Consider the following 19221-nt stretch of genomic DNA (forward strand, 5'->3'; position numbering starts at 1 on the left):
GAGCATAAAAATCCTTCATTCCTTTTTCCCCATATATATTTATACTGTCACACGCGTGGTGACTCCCTGCATCAGACGACTGTAAATGGAAAAGGTGGAAATGGGCTGTTAACCCTACGCGTACGTTCCTGAGATACACAACATAGGTCTTTCATAGACTTTTTCTTCGCGATCAAGATCTATGTAGTCTAAGTTTAACCACCCTAAGGTTAGGAATGTAGTTTAGATTTCACATGTGGGCTCACTGTTGGACATGGAGAGAGACGGGCACTCTTTGGGGGCTGTTTATTGGATCATAAGACAGTGCCAAAGACAGGTGAGATGGCGCCGCGCTCTCTGCTGGCTCTCTTGGCTGTCTAGAGGATTAGATGCAGCCATACACCAAACTTTTATAGAACTAAATTTAGAAGAAATAAGTACCCCCTTGAAGTGTCTCGTAAAAGATAGTACCAAAAGAGTTCCATGTTGTTTTGAATGTTGGGCTTTATCCAACATAATTAAGGTCCAAGGAAGACAAGCTAATAAATATTTACCTCCCTTAATATGTTTCTACTTCATTCTTGACCAAGTGGCACGACTGAAAACAATCTGTATTAGTTCATTTAATGAACCAGTAATAATCCAATTCCATTTGTAGCCTCACAGAAGCCAAAGCAGCTTAGGCTAGATCAGGAAAGAACCTCACGCATTGTCAGACTCTCCTGTAGTGACCTTTGAGAGCATTTTGCTGTTGGCATTCAAACTATTTTAAAAATTGAAGATTTTGCTGCTTGGGTTTGATGATGAAACCTGAAGACTTCTTGAAATGTACTGTTAGAGTGTTGAGGCGATAACAGCACAATGTTACACAGAAAATTTTGCCTTTAAATCTGTGAAAGAATTTTCTGAAGTGTTGTGTAAGTACATAGTAACAAATATTCTTAAAAACTGATTGATATTCTTTTCTGTATTTATGTTGTTTTCAGAACACACAGATGACAATGCCCCGACTCCTAAGAACTCATGGGTAATTGTCGGAAGAATCCCTGCTGGAGGAGTTAAAGCTAGCAGCAAACCATCAGTTATGTAAGTGTCCATAAAGCGTTGTATTCTTTGTTCAGGTTTCAGTGTGTTAGCTTTTTTTATGGGTATTAGTTTACAGAGGCATTGAGATTGTACCTCTCTTGTTAAAGCTGCTCTGACCTTTTGTTGTCATGGGGCAGATTTTAATGTATCTTTTATTTTGGTCACCAGACTCCTAAATCACACAAAATGCTTTCAGGTGTCATTGCTACTACTATTTTTAGTCCATTTAGCATATGGAACACGTTTAGTATTTTGACACCTTCATGGCTAAGCGTGGTGGATACCTGAAGACAGTGTGTGGGCTTCCACAGAGAAACACTGTTCTACAGACTGTGCTGCTGAGATTTTTGTTATTTCTTTGTCAGACTACTGATTTGTTTCACGGAAGTAAACTTGCACTTTGAAGCGTCAAAATTATGACTGTTCCTTCTTAGAAACTAAACTGCTCTATCTGGTACCCATTTGTAATACCAGGGACCCACAGATTGGCTGAAGTTACCTCTGATTCTTCAAGAACACAAAACTGTAGCACAGGCTTCATTTTTTTGGTACTTACAGAGCCGAGATAAAATATCTGAGGACTTCCTCTTGCACTGCCGTGTTCTCTATCTGTCAGTCTCAGAGTGCTTTGTGACCAAGGAGAACTGTGATTTGGGGTTTGGGTTTTTTCAGTACCAGGAGAGAACAGGTTATGTATACAAAGGAACTTCCCCGTTCACTAGATTGTCAGAACATAACGTTTTGATGTTCGGGTTTTCGAATGTGTTTTCACTGCTTTATGTTGGGTACAAGTGCTTTATTTGAAGTTCTGATCCCCTTTCTTTCTTCTCCTAGAAGTCGAACTGGGCCTACGAGTGGAACATCAAAAGCAGTATGTAAAAACAGTCTCAAAGGTTTTTCTACACACTGCACTTAATTCTAAACAATGTCGCCTTGTATTAATTTTCCAAACATTGACTTAATCTATTTTCCAGTAAAATGTAGTCTTTGTGGCAAATACAATGTATTGAATTCAGCATAGCAAAAAGTGAGTAATGCCATCATTTGCGCAGTTCTCATGCGAATATCGGTATTTGTGCCCAGTAATGCATTGTATTTCATAGTGAATATGCTGGAAAATTTCCTGTACGACTTTATGTTGTACAGATAATGTATGGTGGGTTTTAGATCATGCAGGTTCAAGGTTTGCACAGCTGAACTTGGTGCCGTGTTCTACCTCTGTCTGTCCGTAGCTTGTGATACGTATGTTTGTATGGGTTGTTGCGTGCTTTTTGTTTCCTGCAATGAAAATTCTTTAGAGGGTATTTTTTTCCTTTTTCACATTGTATTGCTTAGCTTTGGTTTTGGAACAACTTCCCCGACTCTTGAGTGTCCTTTTAATGCTGCAAAATATAAATACTGATAGTTGCATGCATCTTTCCCCATTAAATGAACAGTGGATAGCTTGTCCTTCTAATGGTCCGGAGCTTAAAAATCCCTTTAAAAATACGGGATAGTATATTTTTTTCTGCACATAGCTTCAGTCCACTTGGAAGAAAACTGGATTGTTCACAGCAGTCTTTCTGTGAGATACAAACAGAGCCGAAGGTTCTGAGTGCCCGAGAATGCTCTTTTCAGGGGGGTGAACGGGCACATAAACATCACGCGATGGCATATGGACTCCCCAGAACACGTTCAGGACAACTGTATTTGATCGAAGCAGCTGTTTTCACGCAACCTCAGCTAGCGTTGTGCTGCTCTTTCCAGGATGGGGTGAGCGGTGCTGTCTTGGGCTGTGTGGGCTTGAACGTGTCTCTAACGTGTGCATCAAATCCTTCCCTGTTACACAGAGTGACGACCTGGCCGGTGCTTCCGAAGAAGATATAACGAAAGCTACGATGATCCAGTCGTGCTGTAAATACGATCCAATGAAGTAAGTGTTGCTAATGTCACATCTCTTCTTTGAAGATTATGGAAAGATTGTAGAGGTGGGTTCTTTTAACAAGAGAGACAAATGCATACCTTTTTCTTCTTTTCCCAAAAAATTGTTAGTTCCATGAAGAAACCCTTGGCTCCACCTCCACCATCATACATTTGCTTTCGTTGCGGAAAACCTGGCCACTATATAAAGCACTGCCCAACAAATGGGGTAAGATTGTGGGGTACTTCTGGTGTTACTTAGCTTTTCTTATTTTTACCTTGGCAGTTACGTAACAAACACGGGAACGCTCTTATTCGGAAGTGTTTCTCTTGGGGTGACAGACAGATGTTATATGGCAATGTTGCAAAAGCCTTCAAAATTCAAGGGAAACCTAGAATTAAAAATGTGACATTTTCTTTTTTCTACGTCATAGACATTAAATATGTCCATAGATCTTTCTCTGGGAACTTTCATGTGTATTTACATATATTTCAATACTATTGATGTTTCTGTTGACCCCACCTATTGAGTATTTGCATGTTTTAATGACACAAGTCTCTGGCTGAGTACTCATGCCAGGTAACATCAGTCGCTGAATGCATATGCAGCCTTCATGTATATAGGTGGTGAAAGTAAGTTTCTGCAGTGGCCGATTCCGAGCACTGAGTTCAGCTCTCACTCTGGACTGCACTTTGGAGCCATATGCGATTGTGTCTCCTCTCTGAGTGGGTGGTGAGCTCAGGGATATGTTACCCTTATGGAACCTGAAGTTAAGCAAAAGAACATCGATTGAGTTCAATACGCTGCTCAAGTCTTTGAAACATATTGGCTCTATTAATTTAGGAAAATAAGTATTTTAGTTGAGAAACCCTTGCACTAGGTAAAAGGAGAGGATTAAGGGCTTTTGCTGCTTAAAATAATCATTGAAATGTCATTCTAAGCGTGGGTCTTAAGATGAGATATGTCTGCATTTCTTTTTTTAACAGGACAAAAATTTTAAGCCTTTTCCCAGAATTAAAAAGAGCACAGAAATACCAAGGAGTTTCGCGATGGACGTGAAAGATCCCAATAGAAAGGGTGCTATGCTGAAAAACACTGGAAAATGTGCACTACCGATTATTAATGCGTAAGTATGGAGTTAATTGGATGGACCAAAAAGTGAAGGAGACAAACCCATGCGTAAATGCCTGAGGGACGATGCAACCGAGTTGGCCAGCGTCGGTCATTACGGGGGAGGAAGCACTGGCATTGCATCGTCACCTTAACAACTGTGATACTTGCTAGTATTAAAATGGGGTGGTCCTACTGTTCGTGCCTCTGGAACTTGGTTAAACTTGCAGTGCGCTAAGAATCTGTAGTTCTGTAAAACATTTCTGTCGTGTTTAATGTGGAGTTGTTCTCTTGGAAAGCTCATTTTGCTTCTGTTTTATGTTCCAAAGGCTTCTTGTAAAATTTAACAAATAGCTCTTGGACTGAGATTTCCTCCCCTGCTCTGACTTTTATCAAATCCCATGTGGGAAACCCATTGAGATTTTCCTGTTGCTATAAACTAAGACAATAGTACTGTGTGCTGGCAGGAGTGGCTGTTTCAAAATGCACTTGGTGGCACTTCTGTTCTTCTGTCACGCATCTCCTTTTGTAGAAGCTGTAACATAGACCTCTTCCATCTATAAAATGCACTTACTCAGAGACAAACTTTATCCTGAGCCTACAATTTGCATGTACCCTCTGGCCCAGGAGAGGTGGGATTCATTGCACCTGATTTCTGGCTGTCAACAAATGATGTTTCTAGTCTGAGCTAATTTCTTAGTTGATCCAATGAATGGGAAAGTTCTGCAGAAGGAAGATTGTTCCCACCTCCCTCTTCTCATATTGTGACTATTGCAAAGTGGTTTAAACTAAATGTCTGCGTCTCAGAAGGCAAATGTGAAATGAGAATTCCATCTATTATCTTCCTCTGGTGATATCCAAAGCTTCGAACAGTTTTCCTTTACCCATCTGTAACTTTTTTCTTCTTCCTTCCCCACCCCACCCTCCAGGGAAGCTTATGCTGGAGGAAAGAAGGAAAAGCCTCCCTTTTTACCAGAGGAGCCGTCCTCCCCCTCATCCTCAGAAGACCCTATTCCAGCTGAGTTTTTGTGTGTCATTTGTAAAGAGATAATGACTGATGCCGCTGTTATTCCCTGCTGTGGAAACAGTTATTGTGACAAATGTACGTATTCTTCCCGTGTTTGTTAATTCAAAACATCACCTCTGATTTTCTGAGAGCAGAAATAGGAGACGGCGAAATTACGTTGTTGCCCGTTCTATTTCATACTAATGTATCCCCTGAATAGGAAAGGGCTCTTTTTGTATAAAGGAAAAAAAAAGGCAGAAAGCTTTTTTTCCTTTCATGTATCCGGTTAAATCCTCTTTCCATGCGGAAGGAGGCGTATGAGAAGAGTGCATAACTGCGCAGTGCATTGCAGTATTAGATATCAAATGCATTTAGTTTTTTCACAGCCCTTTCTCTCACACATAATTGTGTGCTCTGCAACAAACAGGTCGTTGGGCATTTAATCTGCATTCTTCTCCAGGGGAGAGTTGGTGGAATCCTTCAGAACTCAAACCTACTAATGTTTTGTTGAGGTGTGTTTTATTCATTAACTGTGAGGTTGGTGACATCTCACTGCAGCGGATAGTGGAAAAGAGACTGGTCGAACCATCAAGTGTTACACTGGTGAAATATCAAAACTGTATACCAGAAATAAATGCTGCATACTAGAAATGTTTTACACTATTGAACATTTACAGCTTCACGCTCTCAATTAAAGCCATATTCCCCCATCAGTCATATATGTCTTTTTATTAGAACCCCCAACATTGCCGTCCTTTGGCTAAACCTTCTGTGATGACTCTATTGACACACAGGTATTAGAACGGCATTACTGGAGTCTGAGGAACACACATGCCCAACGTGTCATCAGACAGATGTTTCTCCTGATGCTCTCATTGCCAACCAGTTCCTGCGCAAGGTAACGTGATGACTTCTACGTAAACTGTTTGTAAGAAAAGTCTGTTAGTAAAAGGTGAAAGGGAAGAAAATAATAATTTACGTCTCCTTAAGCAAGGCTAAATTGCATAATAAGGCCACGTTTACTTTCTAAATACATCATCTGCTGTTACAGAAGCTTACAACTCTTTAGAGACAATGGGGCCAATTCAGGGCACACTTTTGTTTTCCAATTTGGTGTTAACACTGAAGTGCTTTAAATACAGATACTCTGAGTCACTCGTCATCAATATCAGTGTTTAATGCGATGTGTTCATACATCTGTGTGTTGATTCATTTTAGGATTGATAACGTTTGCAGGAGCACACAAGTAACATTACTCTGTGGAGCCTTTTCTTCGTGTATCTACTGAAGTTTCATACTACCTTTTTGTAAACGTTTTTCTGCCTCTAGGCTGTGAACAACTTCAACAATGGAACTGGTTACGCAAAAAGGCTCCGTCAGCAGATTCAGCAGCAGCAGCCGCCACCGCCGCCACCACCTCCACCACCGCTCATGCCTGTTTTACCTCCTGGACCTTTTCGGTAGGAAATCTGTAGATCAACATGAATATGAAAGACACCAAAATGCTGCAGTCAGATTCTTCTTCTTGAGCTTCTCCGCTGGCGATTTATGCATCATTAGTGACAGTTCCAGATAACTGTGGAATTTCTGGGTTTTGTCTTTACTTCGAATGAGGACACATTGATAAGTTGGAAGTGTGCCTCATGCAAGAATTTTCTCAGACCTGTTTCTTGCTTGGTTGCCTTATCAGTCGTTCAGTAAAGGTTTACCCTGAGAGAGGAACGTTTTTTCCCCAGAAGCCCTTTGATTGCATGTGGCTCACAGTTCCTAAAGGAACCATTTAGTTATGTCAAATCTTCTTGAGTGCATCAATTTCTCTTTAGGACTGGGGAAATAATATTTTCATGAAAAGTGTAAAAGTACAATTATAGGTAAAATTGGCCAGGTGTTTTCACATTACTTTTTTCTACAGTCTTGATATCATCGATACTATGATAAGTCAGAGTCATCCTCAGCAATACACAGTGTAGTCAGTGCCACATACAGATTGGATAATAAACGTTGAAACACTGTAAATCTGAAGTATTTACAAACATGACAGTCTAAGTTTGCAACCCAGTGAAGTCATATGAAAATACATGAGAAATCTGTGCTATTGTTTAGGGCTTATACCCTTTCGACTTCATGCGCTGAATGCAAACAGCCGCTCTGCCCAGCAGACTGTCGGGCTCGGCCGTACCGTTGAATGCACCGGATCACAGTTCAAAAGAACCTCTCGGGCAGTCTCTGAAAGATCACATCGACATTTCCCAATAGAATTGCAGCTCTTCCATCTTCCCACACTGAGATTGAGCGTGTGGGTTACACGTACTCTGATCCTTTCATGTGCAGCCAGCTTAATAAACTATTTTTCCCGTGAGATTTCTCTTTCAATGCCAGTAGTCCATAGGGACTTCTCGACAGGGCTTCATTTGGAATCGGCCAACTTCACATTTGTAAATCTGAAGTTGTTTCTTTTATTTATATTTTTTTTCTCCATTTCCAGTAGTCAGCCTTTTCTCATCTTAGACTTTATATTTCAAGCAGCATTCCAAAATGCTGTTTGATTAATAAAAGTGTGGGTTTTTTGTAGTAGTGCCGATAGCGTTATACCTCTTGCTGCTCTGCTGACGGCTGCTGAACCTCCTCAATCTTCCTCTCTGTCAATCAGCAGTTTGTTGGAAGAGAAGGTAAGTTTGATGTCAACATAGGCAAGGATTCTTGTATTTTAGTAGAGCTTATTTTCCAACTGTTTGCATTTACTCACAAGACCTGTCAGGTTCCTGTGCTGCGACAACCAGCGTTCCCAACTCTTCCGGGCCCCCAGGGACAACCGATACCCACAACTGGTAAGGAACGATAACGTCAGAATTTCGTTTAAAAAATTGACCTTCAGAGAAACTCAATGGGATTTTGCTCTTTGTCCTCTCCCCACTCCAACAGGTCGCCCAATGGGAGGCAGTGCGCCTCGCTCAGCAGGTGGCAGACCGGGCTGCGAACTGTAAGTGTCCTACCGAAATTCAATATGTTCCTACTTGTAACCTGCTAAACGAGGCCGTACCACATAACTTACACAACAGCTGATTTATAATGAAAAAAGTCTGCACAGATAGTTGTGGAGAATACAAGTGGTAACTAAATTTTAAATGCCTTAATTTGAATTGGCCTTAGCAGAGGGGATCTGCGCTTGCAGTAAGATGATTTAAAATAAAAGCCCAGTACAGGATTGAAAAGAGGACTCTGAAAAATGAATGCTTTTTGAGGAAACCATAATTCCATGTAAAACCTAAAGAGAATTAAAGGATCAGATGGAAAGCCGCCCTTTAGATACTGGCTGAATAGAGCTGGAAAAATTGATTTCCCCATAGAAATCAGCCTCCAACGTTCTTTTTTCTAAAAATTTTAGTTGATACTAATTGAGCAAATCCTTGGAAAAGTCAGTGCTGTCATTTTATGACAATTCTGAATTTCTTCAATGCGTTCATGTCCAACAGCCAAGCTGCTTTCTCTCAGTTGGAGAGAGCAGAGACTGTTTTATCCATCATTGCAGTGTCAAGCTGGTCCTTCCTTTTGGTATATATTTGTTCTAGATAGATTGTAAGGGCACAGTGTGTTTATAAAATGTTATGAGCAATAAAACCAGAAACCAGGATCCATTCCACAGATTATCTAAAAATCTCAAGTTCAGTAAGTAAGAAAAGAACAATTCAGGGACAGGAACAGGCCAAATACATCATGGTGAGGCGACAACATCGGAAGTATTAAGTGTCTCACGGAGCGGCAGAGGAGCGGTGGGCGCTCAGCACATGGGAGATGGGAGTCTCTCTTAAGCACGGGCAGCCTCCACCCACAGTCGCAAGGCGAGAAGAGGAGAGAAGACTGCGGGAACTGTTGGGGGTGAGGGTGTGGAAGGCAAGTGAGAGGATCAAGAAATGAGCGTAGTCTCAAATGACCAGGAAGCAGGGAGCAATATGCTTACGTTGAGAACAAGAAGCCACCATGCTCCCGCTTTGTTCTCTTTCCTCTGTAAAATCAGGGCAGAGCGTTACAAACAGTGACACATGTCTTGGGGTCTCTTTAGAAGTTCAAATCGAGGATTCCCGCACAGCGAATGTTCCCAAAGAAGGGCTCAAGCCCAACGCTACCAACATCAACACCAGTCTTTGTGCCTGTGCCTCCACCTCCCTTGTATCCTCCACCACCCCAAGCACTTCCCCTTTCCACCGGCCTTCCACCACCCCAAGCACTTCCACTCTTCCACAGTTTTCTTCCTCAGTTTCCGCCTGCTCAACTTCCATCTGCTGCGTACACTGTCCCCCCGCTCCAGGGTATGCCCCAGCTCCTGCAAGCGTGTCATCAGCTTGGGTACCAAGAGCAGTACCATCCCCACGACACACGCACCTCCTGTATCTCGGGAGGAGTTTTACAGGGAACAACAGAGTCTGAAAGAGGAGTAAGTAGTTGGCTCAATGAAGTTGTGTTGCTCTTCACTTCTGCATTTTGAGAGCAGACCGGACTGCAGTTACACTAAAGTGCATCTGACATAAGCAAAAATGACGTAGTGCTCTTTCCAATCTACGTTTTCATTGGAGACAGTAAACATGCAAAACTATTCTAAAGGATTCAAATGAGCATAGGCAAAAAAAGCCCAGATGACTGTTTGACATGTCCGTACTGGAGAAGCAGGTTGTCTAGAAGAATCAGGAGGAGTTCCGCTCCAGCCCCTGTCATTACAGGGGTTGGATGATTCAAGGGATCACCCTGACAGGAGTTTCCCACGTAGGGTACTAGCTCACATACGGCAGAGGTTACAGCAGAGCCATCGTTAGAATTGGGCAGCAGTTGTTCAGGAGCAGGTGTCTCCGTTACTAAAGCTTCACTGTAATGACATCCTTCACCTCCTGACAGCTGTGGCGAGGCCAGAAGCTGAATAGGTGTCATTGCAGGATTTTCTGCGTCTCCCTGTTCTGACTGTAAGCGTTACCTCGAAGCCCTTTGAAGGGGACAAGGAGAGAAGGTGTCTTTCTTTCCTCTTTTCCTTATCACATGTGGATACACGTAGAGATATTTACCTGGGCTGAAAACTGGTGGCTTTGGCTAGTATTTGGTTGACATTGTTTTCTTTGGAATTGAAAGATCAGACTTGTTTGTCAGGAAACTTTACACTGGTGAAGGACTTTGAGAGGAGGAATGATGCCAACGAACATATGAGGAATACTTTGAAAGGGTTCTTCAAAAACTAATGAAAGACAAACTTGTGAAGAAAAGACTCAAAGTAGCTGATGTCTTCTATGCCTAAAAGTCACTTGGGCAGGAGTGGGAATAGGCGGCTCTTAGTAATGCTGCCAGAATCTCTCCTAGAGGAATGGCATTGCGTCATAGTGCCAGAGGCTGAGTTTAGAAGCTTTTAGACAGGACTTTTCTTGAAATGCTGTCACTATCCTTGGTGAGAGCTATTATGGGCAAAATTTTGGTAGGCCATCAGGCCAGAAGTGTTGGTTAAACAGTCCTGTGTGTAGGACTGCAGGACATGTAGTTTGCATCCTGTACAAATTGCCAAATTTGTGAAGTTAAAATGACAAAGCTGGCATTTTAAAACTGAGCTTTACTGTCTGAATCATGTTTTCCCGATGTTTCACAGTGTGCTGTAGACATTAAGACTTGCTCTTTTTGCATCTTACTGCAACAAAAATGGTTTGCACTGCATGGAGTTGCCGAGTAGTGAAACGTGTGCGTTCGCGCACCAGTAGAGGCCAGTATACACCACCTTATATCAATCAATGGCTGTGGTAGTTGATGTGCTAGAAGTGAGTGGAAACAGACTTCCCCTTCCCGTATGCTTTTACCCTAACAAAGCAGCAGCTGTTCTGTCTTGGAAGCAGAAACTTTTACATGCCATCAAGTTCTTCAATTGGCAGGAGTGCTGTCAGCAGCCAAAAGGAGTTTTGACATAAGCATACGGAGAGGGAAAAAAGGAACAAACCAAATTGGTGAGGAAACAAAATTACTTTCACTTATTGCTTTTGTGTTGTGTTTTTTTAAAGGTCCAAGACTCCCTATAGTGCTTTATCTTACCACCGTTCATATACCTACTCCACATCAAGACCAGGTTCTTGCCGCTCTCGCTCCCGCTCCCGCTCTCCATCATTTAGTCGTTCCCATTCTCGTGCCTATTCGCGATCACCACCGTGTCCAAGAAGAGACAAAGGGAAGGGGCAAAGGGAAGTTCCAGCATATGACAGGGAAGCTTACTACGGCAGATCGGTTGACTTTCGAGATCCATTTGAAAAGGAAAGACACAGAGAAAGGGAAAGGGACTATAGAGGACGGTATGGAAATTATTACAAGGACTGTGCTGGTGGTGCTCATCCTCGACCTCCAGCAAGCAGAGACACATATTCTCCAGAGAGGTTTGGTCCACCTGGGAGCAGACGAGAACATTCACCATATGCTCGAGGACATAGGGAGGACTACCCTGGTGGGCAGAGCCACCGAAGTCATCATAGAGCTGGAAATTACCCTGAAAAACCTTCTGGAAGGGAGAGCCATGGCATCAGAGAGCCTACAAAATTGAAAGACAATCAAGTGGGAGATAACAAAGGACATAAACATCAAAAACATTCAATTGTTTTCAAACTGGTGTCTGAAAAGGAGAAAAAAGAGGAGTATAAGCCCAAAGCAAAAATTGAAAAGCGGAAAGTAGAAGCAGCCGTTCCTCCTAAGAAAGACAGTATTATAAAACCATCAAAGGCTTCCCAAGAGAAGGTCGGCACTGATCATGAAAAATCTCCGCGAAAGGAACCTCCTGTGAAAAAGGTGAAAAAGGAGTTGCCAAAGACAGGCAGTGTTAAAACATCTTCCTCTTGAAAGGATGAAGCTATTTTGATACCATCATTTAAAGAGTAGTCCCCAGTTTGGGAAGACAGAAGAGCATTACCTTATCAGCCTCGGCGTAATGTTGTAACATATTACTCGTCTTCAGGTAACATAGCAGAAGCGCTTGACCTAGTTCAGATGAATTTTTATTTCTTGAAAACTGTTAATTTTCTCTTGTTTGCTACCACGTGCGTAAGCACAAATCCCATGTTCATCAATAAAGTTAACGGTCTTGTAGCCTCGTGTGTTCCCTGTTGTGTCCATATTACATTTCTAAGCAGCACCTTACCATCAGCTGACAGGTGTCTCAAAAAAAAAGAAAAAGGGAGAAATGCTGGAGTGGGAGAGAAGACTTAGTGTTAGTGAGAACTAATCAAAGTAAATGAAAGACAAAGCAAACCCATTCCCTTCCTGTTTGCTGTGACAGCACCTGGTGTGGGCTGTGGGCAGCCACAGGGAGGGCGGAAGCCTTGCGTCACTCTGTACGTTCCTCTCTCTCTCCCCCCCTGTAAAAGCACTGCGGCTGCAGGTGCTTCTCGTGGTGGAGACACAATCCGCTTAATTCTTAAAGCTAGCTCAGGGCTTGGTCTGAAGTGGGGGGGGTTTCTTCTCTTCGCCTTTTTTTTTGTTTGTTTTAAATCCACTCATTTCTGTACCTGTTTCAAAGCAGAACCTGGATCTTCATGTGGCAGGAATAAATCACGGGGAAGCTTGCCAATTATTGTTGAACAGGAAAGCAGCAAAATTAAAATCAGTTCAGAATTTTTTCAAGAGGATGCACAAAAACTCATCATTTGACTATTTCTTCATTGTCTTGCTGCTTTTACGTTAGCTGTCATTGCACGCTTGCAAATCTGCGCTGCTGTCCTGCGATTACTACCGCCAAAGCAGGAAAGTGGATGCGTTTTGTTTTAGTGTAACCACGGCAGTAACTGCACGGACCTCTAGTTGGTCTGTGTCCTGAGAGGCTGCAGAAATGCAGAGAGCCGTGCCCATTGCTGCATCGCCATCAAGCGCAACTGTCATCTTTCCTGGCTGAATCTGTAGTTTAGTCAAGTTATTGGGTTTTAGGAAACCACCGTGAAGTAACTGTAGCACCCAGCAGTGACCTTCCCCTTCCCCTCCTCTTTTCTGTCCCCTTTCCCCCTTACTTTGTGCCAGTTTCTGTTTAGTCTTCTGTTTAAATGGGATTTAATACACTGACTGTCAATTCTGTTTTTGGGGGGCTTGTGGGGTTTTGGGGTTGTTTGGTTTTTGGTTTTTGGTTTTTGGTTTTTGTTTTTATTATTCTGCAGTATTATCTTAGAGTTCTATACAAGTGTCATGGATATGTTGTTTCTGCTTGACTGACTGGAAGGAATACTTCAGTATTACTGAATAATACTCCAATCGAGAGCTTTCCTGATGTCTAGTTTGTGCCTGAAAAACCACAAAATGGGAAAGGCTGTGCCTGCCACGAGAGAACATAGGACTGGTTTTCCACATGTGAAAAAGAGTGGCCTATGGAGCATGAAGCTTCAAAATACTTGATCAGGCTTTCTTTTCCACAGAACTCGGCACAAAATGTTCTGAGGAGAGGGAAACTTGAATATTCTGGTGAGACTTGCAATGAAAGGAAGTTCTCTGTTCCCAGACCTGGGTGTTCCTCTCCAAAGGCATATTCTCAAGAACTTTATAGTTCTTAATACCGTAATGTTGTGTGTGCTAGATACTTTACTATCTACCAGGACCCCCAGATCCTTCTCCTCAGAATGGCTTCCCAGCAGGTCTACCCCTAACCTATACTGGTTCTTTGCATTCTTCCTCCCCAGGTGCAGGACTGTGCACTTGCACTTGTTGAACCTCATCAGGTTCTTCTCTGCCCAGCTCTCCAGCCTGTCCAGGCCACGCTGGATGGCAGCACGGCCCTCTGGAGTGTCAGCCACCCCTCCCAGTTTGGTATCGTCAGCAAACTTGCTGAGGATACACTCTGTCCCCTCATCCAGGTCTCTCACATTTCCTCACTCCTCTCTCTGGCTGCTCTTGCCCAGCAGTTTTTCCCCCTTCGTAAATCTGTTCTCCCAGAGACGCTCCCACCGTCACTGATGGGCTCAGCCTTGGCCAGCGGTGGGTCTGTCCTGGAGCTCTGTCGGACATGGGGGAAGCTTCTAGCAGCTTCTCACAGAATTTCCCCCTCTAGCCCTCCCACTACCAGACCCTTGCCAGGCAAACCCAGTAGAGAATTCATTCTTCTCGTTTTCTGCCTCATTTGGGCACAGCTATACAGCTACAAAGAGCCCCTGTTTGGATCGCTCTTGGCAGCATTAGCACTTTCTTACTCTGCTGATGCTGCCCACTGACAGTTCATTATTCATGGTCCTCATCTGCTTTCTGGAGCTTTCCTTGCCCCGTGTGCCCCAGTCAGATGTCGGGCTTATGGAACTGTGGGAGCCTTCTCATATCGTGTCTCTGTTCACAGCTCTCGCTTGCACTCCCCACCTTGGTCCCCTTCTGTGCTCAGGTGGATCCATCCCTGCAGAAATCTCTTTATTCCAGTGCCAAAGTCCCCGTGGTCAGGTGTGCAGTATTCTCCTTCACAGTTATCCGCAGTATCCGCTGATACTTGAGTTACAGACAAGTTGATGGGCTCCTCGAGAGACAAGAAGTTGTTTCGATGCCTTCGTACTTCTTCCCCAACTTGGGTGTCACTACCACTGAGCCTCGGACCGTTTGTGCCCATGGAGTCACTGGCACCTGCTTGTCATGTACGCGCCTGTCACCCTTCCCGCTGGCAGACCCATGGCGTACAGTACAGGTGTGCTCCAGTGATTAGTCCGTCCAGCCAAGTGGTGGTGGTTTTGTTGTTTTTTTTTTTCTAAGAAACCAGCAGTCACATGCACTTCTAGGCCTCTGGCTTGAATTCTGCCTTGTATCTACCTCCCTTCTTTTTTGGCTTCATCTGTATCCTTCGTACTCGTCAAGTGGCGGCATCCTTCTCTTTTGAGGTCACGGCTCCTTTTCCTTTCGGTGCTTCCTGTTATGCTTTACTCCTAAGTTCCCCAGTTTTGATCTAACAGTGCTAGATAGTTTTTGTTCAGGGCAGCCTGGGACCTGAATGGGAACAGAGGTGTTAACTGGGGGCACGGGCATATGCTGTTCTTTCTGCTTGAGCTGTGGCAGTGGACACCACGGCAGCAAGAAAAAGCAATGAAGCCCAGCAGTGTGAGCAGGTAACGGCTAACAGGGGACTAACAGGAAGCAGCAAGTTTCTCCATCCCAAGAACAAGGTACAGTAAGAAACACACTGATCACAAGGATTTTGGCTAAAACCCAGCCAAACAATAAGGTTTGTCTTAGATTTGTTTCTAAGACCACACTTCCTACAGCAAGAAGCTGGGTACTATTTAAGCCCCACCAAATGGGTTTGTTCCATTTACGTTGAGGAAACGGTGGAATGGGAGACTCTTTGAAACAGTCCGATTTTCCACGCTTTACTCTGAAGCAATGGAGATAAAGGAAGACATTCAAGCCGGACAGGTCCCAAAGCACCATCTTTATCATTTCATGAGCTGGAGGAGCGGCTGGCAACCGTGGAACCTCGGAAGCATAACATTCTGTACTGGCTGGCAACTGCCTTTGTTGGTCCAGCAAGCCTGGAGCAGGTACCACCTCTTCGTTTGTGTGTGTATTTCACTGTCAGTTGTAGTTTTGTTTCAAGAAAGAATCAGAGGTAAGGTTCTGACGGTCTAGTTTTTGAAAGAAAATGACTGCTTTCAGGGTAAGAATACGATTTGCCTGACTATTGATAGCTTTAACGTTTTCATGTATGTTCTGGCAGTGGAGGAGAAGCACAAAAGGTGAAAATGGCCACTGCTGGGAATGACGACTATTTTTATTCCGACTCTGCACAGGTAAATGCAGTAGATTTTAGAGTGGTTTGTATTGTTGATTTTCTTGAGATGTCCATGTTGAAAGGGAGGTTTGTTCTGTAAAGTTTGAAGTTGCTATGTCACGCTGGCTGGGTTATGGCAGCATCTGTAGATGAGATATCTGATCTTCAGAAGTGCTGAGAAGAGCTACTGATCATCTAAACTATGGACAATTTTTCCTGGGAACTGGGCTCGGATAGTCAGAGAATACACAAGTTAAAAACCGCGCATAGAGATCACTCATCACTGTCCTGTTGAACCAACATTATATTCTGAATAAATAGGCCATGTTTGCAACTTCTGCTTATAGCGACTCCCTGAATTTTGCAAAACCAGTTCTTTAAAGCAAAGTCCTTCAAAAGGGGTTTGTTCTTCCAAGAAATATTTACATTCCACCTGGTGAAAATCCGGGGGCGGCTGTAGGGCTCTTTGTCATTGCATCCGTTTCATCCCGGGGGATTTAGGCGTTAATGCCGGGGCGATGGGCTTTGGCTCCAGCCCCCAGCGTGTCTCAGGGGATGGCCCAGTCGTACTGACTACAGTCCAACAGTGGCGTGGGTTTGAGATGCTGCTCCTAGACCCAGCTACTGGTGTCTGGAACTGAGTGAAACTGACCTTCAAATGCTCCGATATTTTCAAGTGTGACTTTGTTTTCCTCTAAAAAATCACTCAGAAACTGGTTAAGAAATAACCGGCAACCTGGCATTTCCAGCTGTCAGCTGGGATGTCGTTCATACCCAGGATATAAACCCGAGTTTATATTTGTCACCATAATGCTGTTATACCTGGACTACTGTATTATTAATTAAAACCGAAGAGTTTTAAAAGAGGAGATTCACTTTTGAGGCAACCACTAGCGTACGGGAATGTAGCGTGACTTACCCACAAAGTCATTGTCCTCATGTGGGTTCCGGGTGCAGATTCTGTCGCTGTGTTCACAGCAGCACACCCCGTATTAATCCATTTAGTCCATTTTTATTGTTGTATTTACAGTACCTGAAAACTGTTTTCTCCTGCAGCAAAAGTACAGCAACACCTCCTGTTGCTGGGAAAGACAACCCTCAGGCTGTTTGAGCGTCAGTTGTGCCTTCCATCACAGCAAACCTCGTTACATGAATGGGCCTTTTTTGCCGCCTAGTAACAGTGAGTAAAAATATATTCTCAACCATTTGTTCATGAGAGTAAGTAGATACAGGAAAACGCCCTCCCAGTGCTTACTTCCCGTGCTTACATAGTATGTATTAAGGTCAAGAAACGCACTGTTACAAATCACTCGGGTATGATCTGCTGCCCCAGCAAGTTGAAGGCAAAGAAAGGAATTGTATTGGCGTTTGAATAGGGTCTGCCACATGATTTTTTTCAGCTGTCACATTACAGGTCTTCCTAACTATGAGTGACATGAAAGATGAACTCACAAATGGCAATTTAGGTTGCCAGGGTCCACAGAGTAAAAGTGTTGCTTTACTTGGGTATTTGCTAGATTAAATCTCTCCAGTAGTGAAAGCGGTGAGTAGGCAGGTAATGATGTAAGAGAAATGAGTAGTGTGTGTGGTGGGGGAGGAGGTTGGTAGGGCCACCGGTAGCAATATCTGTTGATAGAGCACAACATGTGAGATGGATGAGACCCCCCTCGGATAGATAACGTCAGACTACAGTGCAGTGCGTGCAGGTGTCTTTCCATTCATCATTTGGAATAAATTGTTCAGGCGTGAACATTGGACGCAGGCTATTGAAATACAGTGTGCAAGGCAATACCATACCCCCTCGTCCTTTTTTAAATAGCGTAGAATGATAACTGTGTTCCTCTTTGCAAAAGGCTTTCTTCAGCACTGCCTCATCTGCCCATTCAGAGAAGCAAGTGCCCATGATTCTTCCTACTCTCTGTAGTTGGAAGGTGCTCTTGGAAGAGAGTGTCTCTCCTACTCTCTGGTGGTTGGAAGATGTCAACCTCTGCAGATTTTTTCTACAATGCACAATCTCTCTATTTAATGATTCCTTCAATATGATAATGATTTAAAAACTGTACCTGCTGGTCTGAACCTGGACTTGATGTTCTAGTTCCCTCCTAATAAAATACATATAATGTTCTTATCTGCAGATGCCCCATTGCCACAGGGTGTAGGAGAAGGGATTCTGCCTCCGGCCCATCGTCAACAATCGCTCAGAACTCATAAGAATATTTTACTACCGGTTCACCCTCCAGTGATTATAAACCTCAATGACGAAGATGACGATGAAGAGAAAGAGAACTGTAAAAAGTTTTTGTCTTTCTTTTTCAATGAAGTAGAGTGGGGGTTTTGGACCCTTGCAATGTACTTCACAACTGATGTATTAGAATTTGTTTTTTAGAGAAGAGTTGTTGACAATTTTTGGAAATAGTTTCCAGCTAATCTTCAAATTTTGGAACTGGTAGTCCCCAGATGGGAGTGAGGCAACGTTTTCTAACTCCTGTGAAATGCCTGGCTGTAGATGTCAGCAGTGGTATAAACCACATACCTGAACTGGGACAGATAAGGAGCGCTCACTTCACCAGCTCTGCCGGCAGACGTCACGTGATGGTGACTTTAGGCAGAGGTTTGGTGACACACACTCCCCAGTGACGTGTTTAGTCAGGAGATTTCCTTTTGGGTGTAAATGAAGGATTATTTTGCAAAGGAGTACTGAAGATGCTTTTGAATCATTTTAAATCACCAAACGTTAGCTTAATATGTGTTGTGAGTGCAATTCCATTGCACTTGGCAATGCCTAATATTAAGGAACCCTTTTTCTGTCCCGAAGCAGAGGCTACAGTCAGAAAAGAAACAGCCATGACCGAAATGAAATTCATTATGGGATTTGATTATTAAGAATTGTTGAAGGTCTTTGTATAGATACCTAAAAATCTTTTAAAACTGTTTCCTACAGATGTTTCTGAATGGGTGCCTAAGACTGCTGCAGATATTGAAGAGGAAAGAGCAATAAAGGAAGTGTGCTATATATCTGGTAAATACAGAATTAGTCACTCTTTCCTAAACAGCAGCACTGCCAATATAGTAAACTCCGGTGGTTTTTTTCCCTCTTGGGATATATTTAGGCGAGTATTACAGGATTCAGTACCCTCACAAACACCGATCAACAAAAACCGCGTCTTTGCGTTGGGAAAATGAGCTATTACCCTTGGAAGCTACCAAGCGACGCTTGCAGAAAGGCAAGTACTTTCCGTCTTCTCGGACAATGTTTACCAGTTTTCAAATTACTGTTACAGGGAGAAACGATGACATAGTTTCCCGTCCTCCCCGCTTTTTTAATTTAGTGACGATAAAAGATAGCATATTACAAAGAGCATAAAAATCCTTCATTCCTTTTTCCCCATATATATTTATACTGTCACACGCGTG

The 19221-nt window shown here is 43.2% G+C and overlaps 1 protein-coding gene across 1 annotated transcript in view; it reads left to right on the top strand.

The window, feature by feature from the left end:
• Positions 1-19221, top strand: part of LOC309684805 (E3 ubiquitin-protein ligase TRIM36-like) — a gene marked incomplete at both ends in the record, with an annotated part of 147714 nt that overhangs the window by 22557 nt on the left and 105936 nt on the right. The window contains 2 exons of the mRNA XM_082500664.1: positions 2895-2977; positions 8004-8061. Of these exons, the coding sequence (XP_082356790.1) occupies positions 2895-2977; positions 8004-8061 (141 nt within the window). The remainder of the gene's footprint in view (positions 1-2894; positions 2978-8003; positions 8062-19221) is intronic.

The sequence above is a fragment of the Vanellus vanellus genome, assembly GCF_965231255.1.
Source record: "Vanellus vanellus genome assembly, contig: HAP1_SCAFFOLD_44, whole genome shotgun sequence".
Taxonomy (NCBI): domain Eukaryota; kingdom Metazoa; phylum Chordata; class Aves; order Charadriiformes; family Charadriidae; genus Vanellus; species Vanellus vanellus.